Source organism: Neovison vison, chromosome 3, assembly GCF_020171115.1.
Source record: "Neovison vison isolate M4711 chromosome 3, ASM_NN_V1, whole genome shotgun sequence".
NCBI lineage: Eukaryota > Metazoa > Chordata > Mammalia > Carnivora > Mustelidae > Neogale > Neogale vison.
Genome location: NC_058093.1, coordinates 139,943,643 through 139,963,596, shown reverse-complemented (window position 1 = coordinate 139,963,596; position 19,954 = coordinate 139,943,643). Strand labels below are relative to the sequence as shown.

At 50.2% G+C, this 19,954-nt stretch overlaps 1 protein-coding gene across 1 annotated transcript; it reads right to left on the bottom strand.

Moving 5' to 3' along the window:
- Positions 1–1,408: 1,408 nt before the first annotated feature.
- RAX (retina and anterior neural fold homeobox) lies at positions 1,409–6,575 on the bottom strand. Its single transcript, XM_044240977.1, has 3 exons — positions 6,251–6,575; positions 5,688–5,941; positions 1,409–1,912 (listed from the first exon to the last, which is right to left on the bottom strand). Exons 1-3 carry the CDS (start codon positions 6,537–6,539, stop codon positions 1,409–1,411), a joined length of 1,047 nt encoding a protein of 348 aa, XP_044096912.1. The 5' UTR covers positions 6,540–6,575.
- Between the last annotated feature and the right edge of the window lie 13,379 nt (positions 6,576–19,954).

The window sequence follows — 19,954 nt, the reverse complement described above, 5'->3', positions numbered from 1 at the left end:
ACAGAACAGTGGGGGTGGGGGATGATGCTAAGGCTCCTTGGCAGCGTCTTTTCCAGCGCACTCAAAGCAAGGAGGCCAGAGGACCTGCGCGGCGGGAATCCGGGTTATTCCAGGGTCTGCCCAGCTTCCAGGACCCGCTGCGGACACCGCGGCTGTTCAGTCTAGGAGTTCCGGGCTTTGCTTCACGGGTGACTCCCCGAGTGCTGCGGGAGCTTCGGAAGCCCGCGGAGACCTCTGACTTCCCTCCCGCCCTAGAGCCGGCGCCAAAGAACAGCCCGTATTGTTCAGGACGCGGCCGCAAGGATGTGCCCGCCGGGGTCGCGACGCAGAGCGCTCCAGGACACTGTCCCCGAGGACGGCAGCTAATCCTACGGGCATTGAACAGAACCGCGGGGTTGGGGGGTTAAGGAGCAAGTTGGGGAAGCGGGAGAGAGGCGTGGGGATCAGAAGAGGAAAAGTCGCTCTGCCCGAGTCTTTGGAGGACTAATGTCACCAATCCTTGGTAGCAGGGGCTGGCACCGAGCCCGCGACCTGGACAGTGATCCCAGAGGGCCCTTGGGCAGTGGTGGGCAGCAAACAGGGAGGCGGGGACCCCAGGCGTTCCCGACTTTCAGCTCTCCCCCCGTGGAAGGTGGTATAGATGTTTTCTGTTGGGGTCGATCCTTCTAAGCAGCAGCCGCAGTTAGGCTATTGGGGTGCAGAGGACAGGGGAACGCTCAGGCAGCTGAGCCTTAGGCGCCAAACACCCCGAACCCCACACGTTCGCTGCTCCCGCACGCGCCAGGGGAGGAGCGCTCGGGAGGAGGGCGCTGCAGCACAGCGCCCCCCAGGAGGATACGCAAGAGGGGACCCCAGGTCCCGCGCGGTCCTCTGCTTCCCCTGACCCACCCCATCCGTCACCGCAGCCCCTCGGGTATCCCCGTCCGCCTTCCTTCACGCCACCGCAGTCCTGGGCGCCCTTTACCGGAGTCAAACAAAAACAAGGCAGTCTTTAATTCTCCTCCCCAACACTTCAACTACGCATACAAACAGTCCCTCAAACTATACTCCTCGGCCTCCCCTTCCTCCCAGTTGTTTTCCGGGGTAGCCACGCCGTCCGGGAGCGGCCGAGGTCAGGCGCGTTGGGTCCCCTGAACCCCGAGGGGCCGGGCCGCCTCTCCCCCTCCAGCAGCAGGGCCGGGGGTCCGTGGAGGTGGAGGGGTGGTGGCCAGAGGGTCTCGGCGGGCCGCAAGGTCAGTCCTCCCCGGCGAGCCAGGAGCAGACGCGCGTCCGAGACCCAGGCCTGGCGGCAGCTTCCGGCGGCTCGGGAGGGTGGCCGCGTGGGGAACGCAGGGGGAAAGGGCGCGCGCCTGCGGGTCCGGGTCGGCTCCCAGGACGCTCGGCCGGCCCGATCCGGTGTCGGGTGCCCCTAGAGGGCCTGCCACGGCTTCCCGATGGCCTGGATGTGCTCCTTGGCCTTGAGGCGCAGAGCCGCGATGCTGCTGTTGCGCGGGTCCGCCTCGTCCAGCGGGAACTTGTCCCCGAAGCCGGGCGCGCACGGGTAGGCGGGCGGCGGCGGCCCGAGGGGCTGCAGGCCGGGGCCCAGCGGCGGGGAGTTCAGGAAGGGCGGCGGCGGCGGCGGCGGCGGCGGCGTGTAGCTGGCGGGCACGCTCTGCGCCGGCGGCCCGAAGCCCGGCAGGCTCTGCAGCGCGGTGGCGCCCCCGCCGGGCAGCGGTGACCCCAGCCACGACTCGAGCGGCAGGGCGCCCCCCGCCGGCCCGCCGCCCCCGCCCGGGCTCGCCCCGAGGGGCGCCAGAGCCGCCGACGGCGGGGAGCGGCTGAACGAGAGGAGGGGCGAGTCTTGCAGCTTCATGGACGACACTTCGAGCTTCTCCTGCCGCCGCCACTTGGCCCGTCGGTTCTGGAACCACACCTGCGGAGGGCAGCACAGCGGCCGTCGGCTGCGGCGGAGCCTCGGGCCCCGCCCCCGCCCTGTCGTCCCCCCTCCCCCCCCGCCGCCGCCGCCGGGCAGCCCGGCCGGGACGACTCTGTCACTCCCAGAGAAAACTGGGGCTGGACTCTATCGCACCACCTCCCCACCCCGATGCTCTCCTTCCTTTTCCACCTGGTTTTCTCCTTGTTGCCTCTCCCTTCCTCCCCTCTCCTCTCTCTGTCTCTCATCCTTGTCCCACCCCTGTCCCTGGTTACCTCACCCATAGCTGTGGCTGCGTCTGCTTCCGACTCCCGACACGGAGTGGGTGCTCAGAAAAATAGGGAGGTTAACCTTGGGGATGGGACCTAGGATTTTGGAAAGCAGATCTCACCAAATTTCGGGGACCTGCTGCTTGGCAGCTCCTCCTGGAACTTAGTTTAGAAGTTCCTTCCTCCCTGTATTACAGCCCTGCGGGGAGCTTGGCTCAGACTCCCTTGTGCTTTTCTTTTTAAAATGTTTAAAAGTGGGACGCCTGGGTGGCTCAGTTGGTTAAGCAGCTGCCTTCGGGTCAGGTCATGATCCCAGGGTCCTGGGATCGAGTCCCACATCGGGCTCCTTGCTCGGCAGGGAGCCTGCTTCTCCCTCTACCTCTGCCTGCCTCTTTGTCTGCCTGTGCTCGCTTGCTCTCTCTCCCTCTGTCTCTGGCAAATTAAAAAAAAAAATGTTTAAAAGTACTTTATGGGGCGCCTGGGTGACTCAGCGGGTTAAACGTCTGCTTTCGGCTCAGGTCATGACCCCAGGGTGCTGGGATCTAGTCCCGCATGGGGTTCCTTGCTCATGGGGAAGCCTGCTTCTCCCTCTTCTTCTGCTGCTCCCCCTGCTTGTGCTCTCGCTCTTGCTCTATCAAATAAATAAATAATCTTTAAAAATAAAAATATTACTTATTTCATAGAGAGTACAAGCAGGGAGAGAGGCGGGCAGCGGGAGAGGGAGAAGCAGACTCCCCACTGAGCAGGGAGCCCGACAGGGGGCTCCATCCAAGGACACTGGGATCATGACTTGAGCCAAAGGCAGTGAATGCTTAACCACCCTGAGCCACCCAGGCTTCGTCGGGACTCCCTGAGCTTTACTCACATTTTGTCTATATTATAAACATAGGTATAAGCAAATACTCTAATTACCTTAACTAGCAGCACAGGATACTATAATACAGCTATTTCCAGGAATTACTGGTTATGATAACTAGTAGGACAAAAGTGGGTTAATTTTATCCCAAGCTTTTTAAAGTTGCTGCTTTAATAAGATATCTATTCTTCTTTAATTGCTACCCCTTTGGTATTTCTCAGATTTCTTATAAATGGTTTTCAATGATTACAATAGTTCAATTTTATTACATTTACGTTGACTTTTTGGAGTCGATTATGACATTACTCTAAAATGAGTTCAATTAATTAAATTTTTCTTTTTGCTTTTTTTCCTTTACATATAGAAAGTCTGCACCAAGAGTGAAGTCTGATCTCTTTCTTTTTAAAAAATTTTTTTTAAAAATTTTTAAAAATGTATTTATTTGAGAGAGATCACAAGTTGGCAGAGAGTCAGGCAGGGTGGGGGGGCAGTCTCCCCAGTGAGCAGAGAGCCTGATGCGACACTCGATCCCAGGACCCTGAGATCATACCTGGGCCGAAGGCAGAGGCTTAACCCACAGAGCCACCCAGGTGCCCTTCAAAGTCTGATCTCTTAATGATAAAACATTCATTACTTATTTGGTAAAAGCACAAGAAAAGGTGTAATTAAGGTTTCACTACCAAGTTACTACCCCTGGAGATAGAACAGAGAGAACTGGGTTAGAAAGAACTTTGGCCAAATTGGAGGCTTCAGTGTTATATTAATGGAAAGAAATCGAGGAATGGCTGAGACCTTAGAAGGGAGAAGGCAGTTTTGAGTCAGTGGGGGAGGGGACCTCTTAGAAGCACAGAGAAAACAGCCACTCAGCACCTGGGCAGGGCAGGGCAAGTGTATATGTAAGGCTAGGATTTGGGGGGAAAAAAGAGAAAGGACAGAAAAGTTAAGTACCCCTGTCCCCTGCCCACAAAAGATTCATCTCCGTTCCGGAGGCCCTAATTTCCCCAGAAACATTAGTTATTTGGTGATAAAAGAGAAACAACAGCTTGGGGAGGGCTCCCATCCCACTGCTTCCTCCTATTCCCTGCATGTCCCACTCTGGCCCCCCAAATATTGGCTACAGTCTTCCACCCAGTATTCAAAGGCAGAGAACTGAAGACTGGGACAGTCGGCTGCACCGTTCCCCTCCACACAGCTGAAGGCCCATGGGAGACCGCCCCCTCCGTCTGATTACATCATAGCCATGTGTTAAGAACCGCCATATGCTGGGCACTGTGCTGGCCCAGTGGTCACAGAGAAGTCACAGACACTGTTCTCAAGAAGCTGACAACTTAGAGGAGGAGCCAAAATCTGTGAACAAATAAAGAGGGAGGAAGGAAGGTAGGACAGAGGAGGTATCCAGTTTGAGGGTAGCCTCGTGCTGGCTGTGTCTGTGGTCTGTGGGGGCACTGGGAGGTTTTCTCTCTCTTCCTTCATCCTTCACTCCTGCCCCTTTCTTCCCCCTACCCCAGCCTCTCCCTGAAAAAAGCAGGTACTAAAATGTCCACACCTTCAATGAAACCATTGCAGTTCGACTGCTCCAAATTAAGAGAAATTGAACTGTCCTTGCAAATTAATCCTGAGTTACATTAGGGAATTATTTTTTTTTAACCATGACATTCACTCATTACTTTATGAGACTGACGACCTTCATCACTCATTACTTTAAACTCCTAATATAATAAGCAGAAGAGACAAAAGGCAAAAGTTTGTCCTCTTTTAGCTTTAAGGTAAGGCTAAAAGCCCCCAAACGTCGGAATATCTTCACTTCCTGGAAATCTAATTCATTAGACACACACAAAAATCCCACCTTAGTTCCATTGCCTTTCAGAGGCATCGAAATTTGTTCCCAATGACTCCCTTTCAGGCCTCTGTAAACTCTCCTAATTTGGAAATCCTCCCAGATTTTTCACAGATGACTAGCAAATATTTAAGGCTTTCAAATATTTTAATGATCAGGGATTAAAGATAATTCAGCTTTAATTAAAGCGAAAACCCTTTTGCCAAAAAAAAAAAAAAAAGGAAGGAAGGAAGGAAGGAAAGAACGAAAAGAAAAGAAAAGTCAAGTCCTCTCTGCAGTAGTGAGAAGTTTGGATGGAGGTACACCAAAGAAGCAAAAGTCAGTTTCTTAAACAAATCCGCCAAAACTTTCAACTGCAGGCGCCGGAGCCCTTGCAAAAGACTGGGTTTTTATATCTGGACAGGGTGAGTGCAGTTAGCGACTAGGGTGGCATTTGGGGTCCCAATCCAGGAGGCTGCCTACATCCCCTCGGCACTCACCGCCTCTCGCCCCAATCCTTGGCAGAGGCGTGTAATGAGCTGTCGCCCTTTCTCTCGATAGCCATGCCCTAGTGCTCACTTTAGGTTCGAAGAGGGAGACCCCCCCCACCCCAAAAGAGAGATCCTACTACAAAAAATGGAACAGACTGTCCAAAGGGCGGTGGTGGGACACCCGCAAGATCGGCGACGCTCGTCTGAGGCTCTGGGCGAGCCCAGTCGAGGAAGACCAATGGGAACAGTGTCACAGTAAATGCGTGGACGTCCGGGGATTCGGCGGAGCACTGGCTGCAGGCTGGGCCAGGGGCCCTCCCGGGGACCGATCTGAGCGCTTTACCTGGACGCGGACTTCGGGTAGGTTGACCTTGCCGGCCAGCTCCTCGCGGCTGTACACGTCAGGGTAGTGAGACTTCTCGAACGCGCGTTCCAGCTCGTGCAGCTGATACGTGGTGAAGGTCGTGCGGTTCCGCCGGTGCTTCTTTTTGGGCTGCTCCTCCTCCGACAGCTTCGCGTCCCCGGTGGCGGGACCCACGGGCAGCCCGGGGCTCGGCCGTGCTTCTCCAGGCTCCTTGGGGCAGTAGGGTCGAGGGGCTGGGACGAAGAGGCCCCAGACGGTCAGAGACACTCGGGGAGTTCTCTCTGGGCCCACTCCGCCTATCCTTGGGCGCCGGCAGCTGGACGCGGGTTGCTCCTGGGGGCTGGGCCAGGAGGTCGGGGTAAGGCCGTAGGGGCCCCTAAGGTTTCTCTGAACACAAATTGGAGTCTCCTGCCCTGCACACTAACTCAAACTCCGCGCCCAGACGCCTTAATAAAAGTCAAGGCACGGGCTTATTCGTCTTGCAGAGCTCCTACGTTTGGGCACCCCTCAGGGCCCTGCAGCAGCCAGGGGTGCACACTCACCTTCGTACTCTGGAGCAGGCGCGGGGGCAGGCTGCGGGGAGGGCTCGCCGCTTCCCCCGGGCGCCTTGGGGCAGGCGGCCCGCACGCCCGGCCTCCTATCCCGCTCCTTCGCGCCCCGGGCGCCGGGCTCCGCAGAGAAGGAACCGAGGATCGCGTCGTCCTTGGTAAATCCCAGGATAGCCTCGATGCTGTGCAGCCGGGAGGTGCTTCCTCCCGGGCTGCGGAGCAGGTGGCCGGCAAGCGAGAAGCTGCCGTCGGCCATGGCTGGGGCGCAGGCCGGCAGGTGCATGGGGAGCGCCTGGAGGCGGGAGGGCGCGGCCCGCGCTCTCGCAGCGCCGCCCGCTTTGGAGACCCAGAGAAGAGACCCTAAAGTCGGTGCCTCCCGGGTACCGCCGTCCCACCCACTTGGTCCCGACCCAAGGTCAAGCTTGGCGGGTGACGCGGGCCCAGGCCGCGCACGCCGGAGGTGGGCGAGCGCTCCGCCCGCCGCGGCCTGGGTCTCTGCAGGAGTCTGAAGTTCGGACTCGGGGTAGCTGGGGCTCCGGGGGCTAAAGGCTGCGAGCCCGCGAGCCCCGGCTCCTCCCCTCCAGCCCACAACCCGGCCTCTTCCCTCGGCCCCTCCCCCGGCAGCGGGGCGGGTCTTCCCCTCCGGTTCCCTGTGCTGCCACTCCGGGCGGGGCCGGCGTTCCGAACTTTCCACCTTCCAACTCTCGATCCACTCCAAGCACGTCCCCGGGGAAACGGCGGTGGGATGTTTGACAGGCCTGGGGATCCGGCTCTGGGGCCCGCTTCTGGCCTCAATGCGTAGGACGTCGGGCCACGCGCGCTTCTTCCCAGCTTAAAATTTCCCTTCTCTCTCCATCTTTCTACCCCCAAGGGCACTCTTTCGGCTTCGTAGTCCGAAGCCTCGGACTTCGCGTTTATTTGGTTTGTCTACGTATGTTTAACTGCTCCTTCCTGTCCCCTCGGATTCGCGCGCGGGCAGGCTCACCCCAGGAGGCGGTGGGGCCATCTGTGCCTGTGCGCCTGTGACCTCGAGTGCCCGACAGCCCAGCAGGAGGCTGGGAGGCCCCAAGACGGACCTGCTCCCAGGCTTAGGCCGGGGGTGGGGGGACAGAGAGACCTGCCCGGGGCCCCTCACTCCCGTAGACTTCCGCGGGACCCCTCTCCCCACCAAATACTCTCCAGACCCAGGAGATGTTCCAGCCTCAGGCAGAAGGGGGGAAGGGCCTTCGTCTGGGGTGATTCCTCGCATTCTCGGGGTTGGGGGGGTTCTAGGCATAATCCGCCTGCATTTCTTTCCACTTTGGCAGCCCCACGAGGCTTCCTTGGGGCAGAACGAGAGTCTCAGACCAGGTGGAATGATGGTTACCGTCCGCGAGTGATTTCCCCCCAGTCCGCCAGTGCTGCTCCGCGCTGGGAAGGCTGATATTTCTCAAGTCTGATCCTGGACCCGAACCCACCACCCTCCGCTCCCGTCCCCCTTCTAAACTATTAGCAGGAAATGTGAACATAAATGCTTTCCTAAAGGCCTAAGCACCTAGAGATTCCTTTCCTTTTCCCCACTGTTATTGCCATATAACTGACATACAGTGCTGGGTGAGTTCAAGGTGTACAGTAGAATGACTTGGCTTACCTGTGTCGGGAAATGATTCCCACGATAAGTTTAGTTCACCTCTCATTATCTCATCCAGATACAAACTATAGAGATGCTGAAAATGTGCTCTGCAGTAGGAGCTCTGATCTCCACACAGGGATGTCTCTCCCCAACCCCATTAGTTTCTTTCTCTTTGCATTAAGACAAGGGTTTACTGCCTCCCTTCTGAGGGTCCTGCACTCACGGGGGGGGGGGGGGGCGGGGGGCGGGGCGCGGAGATGCCAGCCCCACAAAAGAAAAGAAAGGCTGGGCGCTGGTTTTGAGAAGTTTAATGTCCAGCCTGGGAGACAAGACAAAGGAAGAAACAAGAGAAAAACATGTATCTTTCAACCCTCACTTTTATTTTATTTTTGAAAGTTTATTTATTTAAGTAATCTCTATACCCAAGGTGGGGCTGGAACTCACAAGCTGTGTGCTCTTCTGACTGAGCTAGCCAGGAGCCCCCAATCCTCACCTTTAAATTGGTCTTAGAAGGGCACTCAAAAGGACATGTGACCACATTGAGGATCGTGGAATGATTAATTCTCCGTGGCGGGCATATGGGAATGGTCATTACACAAATCCCTCCCGTTTTTAGTAGACCTAGAATAAGGTAAATTAAAATAGCAAGCAGGTGAGTCTGCAGTAGATAGAAATTGAGCTGTCGGTTCAAGTGAAACGTTGTATTTCATTTTAAAGACTTATTTATTTTTATTTGTGTGAGGGAGTGTGTGCAGAAGAAGGAGAGAGGGAAATCAAGCAGACTCCTTGCTGAGCGAGGAGCTAGTTGGAGGCTGAATCCCACGACCCTAATCAGAGTCATGAGATCAGGACCTGAGACACGATCAAGAGTCAGATGCTTAACTGACTGAGCCACCCAGGTGCCCCAGAGGTTGAGTTTTATTTTAAGAAAAAGCTACGTTAATGATCAACAGTATGCACCTTACAGCTTTCAGAATCCTTTCACACTCTTCCCTTTGGAAGATCCTCACAACCGTGTAAGGTGAGCAGGACAAATCCAGTTGTCCCCATTTTACAGAAGAGGACACTGAGGCTCACGGTGAGGCAGCTCGTCAGCACAAGGGTCAGAACTAGAACTCAGACCTTGTCCAGTGTCTTCTGCCTATGGCTCATTTGTAATAAATGTTGTGAGTGCGATGCTTTTGAAGAGAAAAGAGGCACATCTTAGCCTGCAGTCCATCCTTAATCCTTCCCGGAGACTTGACGCTGCATCTGAGAGGCTGAGGTAATGGTGGCTTTGCTTCCCCCAGAAGTGAAGTCAGAGCCCGGAACAGCGGCCTGTGGGGTACCGATGTCTGGGACCACTGAACAAATCCTTGGGAAGTTCCCATCACAGTCCAGGCAAAGCCTGTCCCTGGGGCCCTCGGGCTTTCTAGGCTGTCGAAGACCCTATCCTTGCAAAGGATCTGATGGCACCCCCACAATGTCCAAATGCCAGTTTCGTAGACCTGGTGGCTCAGGTGCTAATGTCTCTGGCTGCCAGAGGCTGACGGGTGTTTCCTGTTTCCGCTACGACCATGGACGCTTTTCTTGTAAACTTCCCCAATATTAAATTGATCGCTATCATCCCTGCTCAACAAAGATTGGCAGTGTTTTCTTAAGCTTCTGCCCACACGCTAAGGGGCTTAGAGCCTTGTTTTCCAAAGTTAATTCCCTCTGGGACTGCCCAGCTCTCCCTAATAGGTCCAGGTGAGGTTAGCTTTTATTTACTGTTTATTTCAGAGTCTTGAGAGAATAGCAAAAAAGACTTCAACAGCCACTGGCGAGGGACTTTGGGGGGAAACAGGGCAAAGCAGGACAAGGGGAGGTTGGGGCTTCCTTTGTGTGCGACATAAAGAGCTAGTCAGTGCCATTGTGGGCACGGTGGAGGGTACTCCAAGCAATCAGCCGGGGGTCATTGTTAGGGGCTAATCTACATGTGTATTTCCCAAGAACTCGATTAGGGAAGCTGAATGGACTCGGCCATGTCCCTAATTCTAGCCTGAAGCTGCATTTTTCCACCAGTTATTCCAGCTCATAATCAGCCCAACTTTGCTAAAAGTAAGGAGCCTGCCTTCTGAACTCCACCTCTGTTTAATTCATTAATTCATTAGGCAGATCAAAGAAAAATCCCTCCTCCTGGCCCCCACATGAGGGCTGAACCTAGACACAGCTGAAGCCCCTTTAAACTTGGCATGGCTCCGAGAAACATTTCCAGAAGTGAGGAGAGTGGGGGTGGTCGGGGCTTGGGGGGGGGCGGTCTTCAGAGTGGGAGGTTCCGTGTCATGTGGGAAGGACAACATGGAGTGGGGCAGGGCTTTACTGAGCCACCCAGTATATTTTTAAGGATCAGCCCTGTGTCATTTATTTTGTCTGTCTTTGATGCTATGAATTCTCCCATATACTATACTGTACATTGCACGTCACGTCGTGGGCGCAATATACAAGCTGCTGACAATTGTTTAAAAAAAACCAAAACCCACTTTGTGAAGTGATATCATATAGGCCCTTAAATATACATTTTTGGGCATAACCTCAAACACGGCTTCATGGTGAAATTACCAGAGGCTCCAGTCAAACGCCATTAGCGTGTCATGAACATGTCCCGTGCTCACCCAGTGCACAGGGAACTCGCTCTACAAATGCCCATTTCCCACATGAGTGCTCTGGGGGAAGCAGTCCACCTAGAATGCTTCCAGAAATGGGACCTCCCACATCCACGCAAGACCAAAGAGCCCCTTTCCGCTACAGCTGCCCATAACCGCTAGCTACATTTCCCGATTTCATTTTCCTCGTGCTAGCCTGGCCAAATGCCCTTTCTCCTCCAAATCTCCCCCTCCCACCCCGCCCCACTCCAAATGTTGTTCCATATTGTCCTTTTTACATGACAAAACAAAAAAACAATCGCTAAACTCTCTTTAATTGGGACACACGGAGTCCAGAGATAAGACACACAGTGCTTGTTCGTTTCTCACTACCATCCCAAATCAGTGAAATATTTTCCTACTGGAAGCCCAGCAGAAAGAAAGTCAGGAACCTGTTCTTTTTTTTTTTTTTTCTTGTTAAGTTTTATTTATTTTAGAGAGAGCAAAAGCAATTACAGAGGGAGAGGGATCACAGAGGCAGAGGGAGAAACAGACGCACCACTGAGCGGAGAGCCTGATGCAGAGCTCGATCCCAGGACCCTGAGATCATGACCTGAGCCAAAGGCAGAGGCTTAACCCATGGAGCCACCCAGGCGCCCCAGGAACATGTCCTTAGAGTTACTTATCAGAACACCCATTTTTACAAGGAGACAATGAATAATGAATATCATTGACCACTTTCATCAAATTGGCGTGAGTACTAAACACATTTCCTATACATCAGTTTACCATTCCATATGGCAACCTGAATGTTTTCTAGTATTTTCAGAATAAATTGGAGTCAGTGTTGATGAAAGTATACTGCAGTGAATTATTATCCACCTCATCACATAATTGTGGCTAAAACACACCAACCAATGAAGAGGTGGCCATCCTATAGGCATTTCTGGCTGAACCAAGAGCCTCTCAGAGGGGCAGATGGAAACAGACATTTTACCTAATCCTAAAATGAAACCAAGGGCATTTAAAGCTGCTGAGTTTCCCCAGCGGCAATATGCTTCTTGAAAGACTTCCTTTTGTGGAAGAACAGAAACCACAGCTCTCTGCACTTTATCCATTAATTGGCAAGAAGTCTGTCCTCCTTTGGCATTCTCGTTGTTTCCCCATTACAGTATTTTTAGGGATACCCTCACTTAAAACTAGCCTCTGATTTAGTTTTCTGGTATTTCAGAGGATCTTAGGTTTAAGACTTAGAAGGGAAAACTTGGTTATTATCTTGTCTGCTCTCCCACCACTAGCCCCCATCTGTCCTTCAGCCATCTGGGAATCTGGGAAACTGGGATCCAGAGAGAGGAAGTCATTTGCCCAACGATGAGACAGAATGGCTGTGGCAAGGCTTGGACCAGGGGCCAGTCTCCGGACTTCCTGACTCTTCCACAGGCCACTGTGGCATTACCACTGCCATGCTGAGCTCTCAGGGGGTCCTACACTTGGAAGGCCCATGCTTGTAGTTAGAGTGTGTGCACAAATCATGGAGGAATACATTTATTGAACAAACACAATGAAGTTACTCTTCGTACTACCCCCAATCATTTACCAACCCAATTACCTTGGCCTTGGTCCTGAGCTTGCTTTTGCAGCTGATGCCAATCCAAGTAGCCTCTACATAACAGGAAAAATTCCCTTGGCAATAGATTTGCGGGGCATTTGGGCAAACAATCAGTGTGCTGGAATCAGCTCGTAATGGCTTATGAGAGCCGATGGTGACTATCCTTTCCCAGCTCTGAGTTCACCGATGCCACATTAGCGACTTGAAACAAATCATAGTCACCGATACTGGCAAATGCTGAAAATCAGAGCATTTTCCCTCTTCTCTTCCCCCACCCCCCGATATTTTTAGCCGTCTAAAAATATTCATTAGCATACCGATGTTCTTACTTCATTAAAGAGTGAAGAAATAAGAAAGTATTATTATTATGAAAGCTAAAATGTGTTCTATTGGATAAGAGATGTCCACCTCTTTTGCCAATAAAAAGGAACATTTGCATCATTATCTCAGAATATATAAATAAAAGAGGGAAACTTGGATTTTTGCCAAAGAAATGAGCTTGTGTGTGTGTGTGTGTGTGTGTGTGTGTGTGTGTTGTTAGGAGCAAAGCTATATTAAGATAATTCCTCTTTACTTGTTTTCTAATTAAACTAATTGAATTCAGAGTGTCTAAGGGAAGCACAAGAGACATTTATCTCAAGGGGATGATGGATTTGAAGCCCATCAATCCTCTTTAGAATGCTAAGAAGACAAATGCGAGGATGTCCATTCTGCTGCAGCCTTGACCCACCCCCCACTCAGAGCTGGGCCACCTCCAGCCATCTCTTCCTCTCTTCTTTTTGAAAGGAGTCGATTCTCATTTCATTTTCACAGCACCTTGTGAGGTCAAAACTTACCTCTTCCCCACTTACGTGGCCTCATTAAACACTTCTGGCCATCCTCCTATCTGCTCCAACTTGCTCACAGAGCTACAGCCACACTGGTCTTTTTCTCTTGTTGAAGTCCTCCAACCCCCTTTCGGCCTCAGGACACTTGCACTGACCAGTCTCGATGCCTGAAATTCTGTCCCGTCCCCAATTCCTAATGTCCACGTAATTCTTCTCGCCATTTTATTTTTCTCATAGCACCTTCTGCTCTCCAAAACTATCTTATTTATTGTTTGTGTAATTGTTTGTTACCTGTCTCCCCACCTTAGACTCTAAGCTGTGTGAGAATAGGGACCTTGTCTATTGGATTCCTAGCATCGAGAACATGTGCTATCCACAGCGGTGGCTGATTTAATGAAAAACAGCAAGGAACGGTGTTTTACAGATGAGGAAACAGGTTAAGAAACTTGTCTGATTTCACAGTGTTATTAATTATCACAAGTACATGTTTTTTCACATCCTTATCATCAGTCATCAGAAGTTTTTCTAAATATTAGTGCTCTCCCAGGTGTTTGGAAAATGTCAAACTGCTTGGCTTTCCTTCCGACAAAGTCGACAGAAACCATTTGATCACTTTCAAAAGTCAGTTCAGGCCATTCCAGTCTTGTTAGCATCAGCGCTCTCTGGGGTTTCCTCGCTGGTCTTTGATGTGAGCGTTCATCGTTCATCGAATGAGGAGTCAGGCCTCGTGCAATGCCCACCCCGGCGGGCTCCTCTCTTGGTAGGCTGCACTGTCTGAGAAATGCCATTCTTTATCCGAAGGGGGTCCTGCAACTCCCCTGTGCACCATAAGCCGTAGCTTACTTTTACAGCTGATTGCAATTTCATAGACATTTGTTTGTCAATTTTTATTGTACTTTCTCCTTTGACCCCTTAAGCCCTAAAAATGCTGATCTCATATATCCCCCCCTCGGCCAATCTAATTAGCCCCTTTTAATCACCAGATGCTTTCAATAGGGTTTTCAAGATGTTCCCCCAGAAGTGTCTTCATTCAGATGTCAGGAGCTTACCGCACTTACGAGGAGGGTGCCTGTATTGTGAGTCAAAAGGAATCAGCTTTAAAGAAATACAACTTGGAAGTCTTCAGAGTTTTCTGAAATGACTCGAGAAAACCAGCAAGCATCACTTTGTGCATTTATGCTATTTTTCTCTAGCTCTAGGACTTAGACACCATCTAAGAGTGATGTCTTTAATATATAGGTGAGGTTGACAACACATAGTTCTCCCAGGAGAGCAGCGTTTTGGAGGAAGGTGAGGAAGCTGAACTTGGATACAAGTTCATTTGCTACACTTGCAGCACTACTTTTGGTTAGGTTTAAATTTTTTTCATAATAAAAGGTTTTTTGGTTTTTTTTAAGGGGGAAAAAAAAAGGAAACCTAGATTTCTAGATCTGAATTTAATTTGTATAACCCTAAATTTTATTGCATTCTCCAAGCATCATATTTGTAGTTCTGCAAACCACTATTTGTAATGTAGACAGAAATCTAAGGGCAATCTAGAAATTCTGTTTCTAGGTGGAACTGCATCCAATCTCATTGAGAAAAATGGAATGGAGGAGCGAGCAAGGAGCCAAAAAGTAGAATCAACCTGTGTCCATGGACAGATGAATGGATAAACAAAATGTGGTCTATAGGTACAGTGGAATATTACTCTGCCTTAAAAAGGAAAGCAAATTCAGACACCTGCTGCAGGAGGGGAGAAAACTGAGGACATTCTGCTGAGTGAAATAAGCCAGTCATGAAAGGAGGCATATTGTGTGATTCAATCTTACGAGGCCCCTAGAGTTGTCAAATGCACAGAGACTGAAAGTAGAAAGGTGGTTGCCAGGCTAGGGTAGGGGGTGCGGAGAGCATGGGAAGGTCCTGTTTCCTTCATGGATTCAGAGCTTCAACTGCGGAAGATGGAAAGGTTCCGGAGATGGGAGGTGGTAATCTTCGTTCTACATGAATGGACTTCATGTCACAGAACTGTGCTCTTAAAAATGGTGACAGTTGGGGTGTCTGGGTGGCTCAGTCAGTTGAGCTTCCAACTGTTAGTGTTGGCTCAGGTCCTGATCTCCTGGGTTGTGGGGTGGAGTTCTGAATAGGCTTCTGTGCTCAGCGGGGAGTCTGCTTGAGGACTGTCTCCCTCTCCCTCTGCCCCTCCCCCCACTCCCATACTTTCTCTCTCAAATAAATAAGCAAATCTTGGGGCACCTGGGTGGCTCAGTCGGTTAAGCGACTGCCTTCAGCTCAGGTCATGATCTCAGGGTCCTGGGATTGAGCCCTGCATCAGGCTCCGTGCTCAGTGGGGGACTCTGCTTATCCCCTCTCTCTCTGCCCCTCCCCAGGCTTGGCTCTTGCTCTCTCTCCCTTTCTCTCTCTCAAATAAATAAATAAATAAAATCTTTTTAAAAAATTTTTATTTATTTATTTGACAGAGAGAGAGAGAGAGATCACAAGTAGGCAGAGAGGCAGGCAGAGAGAGAGGAGGAAGCAGGCTCCCTGCTGAGCAGGGAGCCCAATGCCCTGCTCAATCCCAAGACCCTGGGATCATGACCTGAGCTGAAGGCAGAGGCTTTAACCCACTAAGCCCCAATAAATAAAATCTTTAAAAAAGAAAAAAGAAAAGAAATTCTTGAACAGGTAAACTATTCTATAGTGAAAAATACCAGAACTGCATTTGCTTGAGGGGAACAGTGTGACGCACTAGCCAGGAAGGGCGTGCATGAATTTTCTGAGATGATAGTAACGCCCGATGTCTTTTCTTTTTTTAAGGTTTTTATTTATTTATTTGAGAGAGAGAGAGAGAATGAGAGAGCACAAGCAAGGAGGGAAGAGGCGGAAGGAAAGGGAAAAGCAGATTCCCTCTGCAGAGCTCTGGTAGGGTGGGGGGGAGGGGGGGTGCGGCTTGATCTCAGCAGCCCAGGATCATGACCTGAGCCAAAGGCAGACTTTTAACCAATTGAAACACCCAGGCACCACCGCCCCCCTGCCCCCATTCAAGAATTTCTTATAAATGGAATCATATGGCTACTTTGGGTCAGACTTTTTTCACTCAGTTTGATGCATTCGAGATTCTTCCCTGTTGTTCTGCACTGCATTCACTTTTACTGTTTAGTATTTCATTGAATGACTCATCCATCATTGTTTATCCATTCCCCTGTTGATGGACACCTGTCCTGCTTCCAGTTCCTGGGTCTTATGAATAAAGCTGCTGGGAACATTCTTGGACTCATCTTTTTGAGGACATGTGCCTTCAAATCCTAAGCATGCAGTGGCCAGGTCAGAGGCTGGTGATTTTCATATGAAAGTGCCAGAACGTTTCCCCAAACGGGTGGTACCATTTCACACGCCCTCTGGTAGCACAGGAGAGTTCCCACTGCTCCACGGCCTTCCCAACCCTATAAAAACCTTGTCAGTTTTTATAATGTTAAACGTTCTAGTGGGTCTGTGATACGATGTCATTTTGTGATTTTTTAAAATAATTTTTCATTAACATAGAATGTATTATTTGTGTCAGAGGCACAGGTCTGTGAATCATCTGTCTTACACACTTCACAGCACTCACCATAGCACATACCCTCCCCCGGGCCCATCCCATCCCTCCCTCCCCCCTCCCCTCCAGCAGCCCTCAGTTTGTTTCATGAGATTAAGAGTCTCTTAGGGTTTGTCTCCCTCTCTGGTTTCCTCTTATTTCATTTTTCCCTCCCTTTCCCTATGATCCTGTCTTGTTTCTCAAATTCTACATATCAGCAAGATCGTATGATAATTACGGTTCTCTGATTGACTTACTTTTGCGATTCTTTTGAAGGTTCATTTCCTTAACAATCACACTGGGCGCCTTTTCATCTGCTTGGCTGCGTCTTCATCTCCCTTTGTTAAGTGTCTGCTCACACTTTTCCCTTTCTTTTTGCATTTGTTTTTAAAATTTTGTATCATCGGGTTGTATTCATGTAAATTATAGATATATTTATATCTAACAAAAGATTGGAATTTGGAATATATGTAAGTATATATTTATATTTTATTCCTTGGGGATAAGAGTTTAAGAATTACTTCTATTTCTTCAATAAACATGGAGTTATTCTACCCTCGTATCAAGGATTTGTAAGGTTTATTTTTTTCCAAAGAATTTGTCAAGTTCAAATTGAGACAACTAAGTTGTCAAATGCATTGGCATAAAGTTCTCTGTAATGTTCCTTACTGAGATGTTAATAACGTCTCTAGAATCTGCAGGGAATGCTGGCTTTGGTTTTTGATGTTGCCAGTTCATGTTCTTGTTCTTTTCTTTTCTGGACTGACTGATCGAGCACACACTAATTTTGTTGCTCCTCTTAAAGAACTTTTGGGCTTCTTAAAATGTATTAATTGCTTTCTTTTTCATTGGTGCTCCTGTATTTAATGTTTCCTCCCTTCTCCTTAATTTGCTAAGTGTTATGTTTTTACCAAGAGTATTTTGGTGGGTTTGTTTAGCAGTCTGCAAACTTGGCTAGAAAGAAACTCCCAACTCTTTCCCCTGGGTGAATGGGGGCTTGGTGTCTGTCTGAGGCACACACAGGTCAGGGACTAGCCAGTATCCGGAGCAGACTTAATACACAGAATTAGGATCCTTCTCCCAGGGCTCTGTCCCTTCTGGAAATTGCTCTTTCATTTTATGGCTCCTGGGGTCACCGTGGTTCTTCCAGCAAGCGGGCTGCAGGTTTCCTATCAGTTTTAGCGGTTTTACTTGGCTTGACTGGGGTCTGCCCTCAGATGAAACCGGTAAACAAAGGAAAATTCACTGGCCCTTCTTCCTTTTCCTAAGTGTAGATTCAATTCCCCTCCAGTGTGGACCTGCTTTTGGCTGCTGTCTGGTGCCTTTGGGCTATTGTTTCTTTGTATTTGGTCAAGAGTTTAAAGTTGTTATCTGCAGGTGGGCGGATCCCCTGGGAGCTAATCCTCCGTTATCAGAAGCTGCAAACCACAGTCAGTGAGTTATAATCTCGCTCCTCGCTCTGTCTCAGCCCGTTCTGTTTGTAGGAGGAGGTTTGGCCAGATTTCTAGCGTCAGGATCGAAACTGGGGGGCTTCTGTAACTCACGAGCTGGATTACTTGGCCTCTGAATGATGGAGCTTTGCTATGTCAATATTCTTTTTTTTTTTTTTTTAAGATTTTATTTATTATTGGGACGCCTGGGTGGCTCAGTTGGTTAAGCAGCTGCCTTCGGCTCAGGTCATGATCCCAGCGTCCTGGGATCGAGTCCCACATCGGGCTCCTTGCTCGGCAGGGAGCCTGCTTCTTCCCTCTGCCTCTGCCTGCCTCTCTGTCTGCCTGTGCTCGCTCTCTCTCCCTCTCTCTCTGAAAAATAAATAAATAAATAATCTTAAAAAAAAAAAAAAGATTTTATTTATTATTTGACAGAGAGAGACACAGCGAGAGAGGGAACACAAGCAGGGGGAGTGGGAGAGGGAGAAGCAGGCTTCCCGCCAAGCAGGACCTGGGATCATGACTGGAGCCAAAGGTAGATGCTTAATGACTGAGCCACCCAAGTGCCCCGTCAATATTCTTTCAAAAGAAGAACTCCTGTTTCCTTCTGCTATAGGAGCTTCTCGCTAATTGAGGACTGAGCACTTCTAGGCCAAATTGGAAAGTCCATTTTTTTTTAAAGATTCCATTTATTTACTTGAGAGAGGGAGAGCAAATGAAAGGGGGGGCTGGTGGGACAGAGGGAAAGGGGGAAGCAGGCTCCCTGCTGAACAGATAGTCCAACGAGGGGCTCGATCCCAGGATCCTGAGATCATGACCTGAACCGAAGGCAGATGCTTAACAGACTGAGCCACCCAGGCGCCCCTATTTGTGGGAGTTTAGAACAGGTTCCCTCCTTGTGCTTTACAATGGTTGGATCCTCTGTTGTGGTGAAAGGAGATCCTTGGTGTCCACCACAGGGTACAGACCCCACCTACCTAGAAGGAAAAAGGCTTTCTGGATGCCGGAACACAGGCCCTCTCTGGCCCAACTCCACACATTCGCGGGATGTAGTGATATTTGCGGTGCTGCGATGGGCTTTGCTGGGGATACTAGGAACCAGGGTTGTGTGGTGTCCCGTGGTGTGATGTGTTGTGATATGAGGAATCTGACGACCGTGGCAGAGTCTTCTAGTAGTTAACGCCGCTCCACTGGGATGTGGGACAAAGGCCCTTGGAGCAATGTTGATTGTCAAGATGAATTGCTAGTGTGGTGGTTTCCTTATCTGTGTTGGTGCTGTCTCCTAAGAAAGCAAGTCTTCTGGGCCTTTCTGCAGCTAGTCTGTGCGTGAACTTGACAACCACAATATTTTATGTCACAACAAAGTATATAAACCCAGGGCCCATGTGCACCCCCATCCGTCCCACACCTTCCATCCGTGGGGAAGAGGCAGAGGCAGGCACAGAAGGAAGATAAGTTTTATCCGCTATTTTACAGCTTTAATCATGTTGACTATTTTACATGTTCTACTATAAAACCAATCACCACTCTCATGCCAGTTCTGATAAAAGACAAGCATGATTTTAAAATATTCCCATGGTATCGGGGGTCTGTGGAGGCTGTGTCCTGAGTTTGTGTCCCCTCAAGGTTCATATGCTGAATTCTCACCTTCAAGGTGATGTTGTTAGGTGGGGTCTTTGGGAGGTGATTAGGTGATGAGAGCAGAGCCCTGTGAATGGGGTAAGTGCTCTTATTAAAGGGACCCCCCAAGAGCTCCCTTGCCGCTTCCATGGTGTGAGGATAAAATGAGAATGCTACAGCCCAGAAGAGGGTCCTCACCCAGCCATACTGGCACCCTGATCGCAGTCTTCCAGTTTCCCAAATTACGAGAAAGAAACATTTATTGTTTGTAAGTCACCCAGACTGTTGTATCTGATCATAGCAGCCGGGATGGAGTATGACAGTGAACTTCAAGACGGCTCCAATATTCTCCCAGGGACTTCCAAGAGGAGCTAAACTTTTCTGAGGATCGTAGGTCCTGGACCGCTGATGATTTGTTTCATTTACGTATTTTCATAGCAC

What these genes read in the sequence shown, in the direction of transcription:
- RAX (XM_044240977.1), bottom strand. Translation starts at nt 6,539, where the DNA reads ATGCACCTGCCGGCCTGCGCCCCAGCCATGGCCGACGGCAGCTTCTCG. An exon ending in GCCTGCTCCAGAGTACGAAG is followed by an intron (nt 5,942 to 6,250) that starts GTGAGTGTGCAC and finishes TCTTCGTCCCAG; the next exon opens with CCCCTCGACCCTACTGCCCC. An exon ending in TACCCGAAGTCCGCGTCCAG is followed by an intron (nt 1,913 to 5,687) that starts GTAAAGCGCTCA and finishes TGCCCTCCGCAG; the next exon opens with GTGTGGTTCCAGAACCGACG.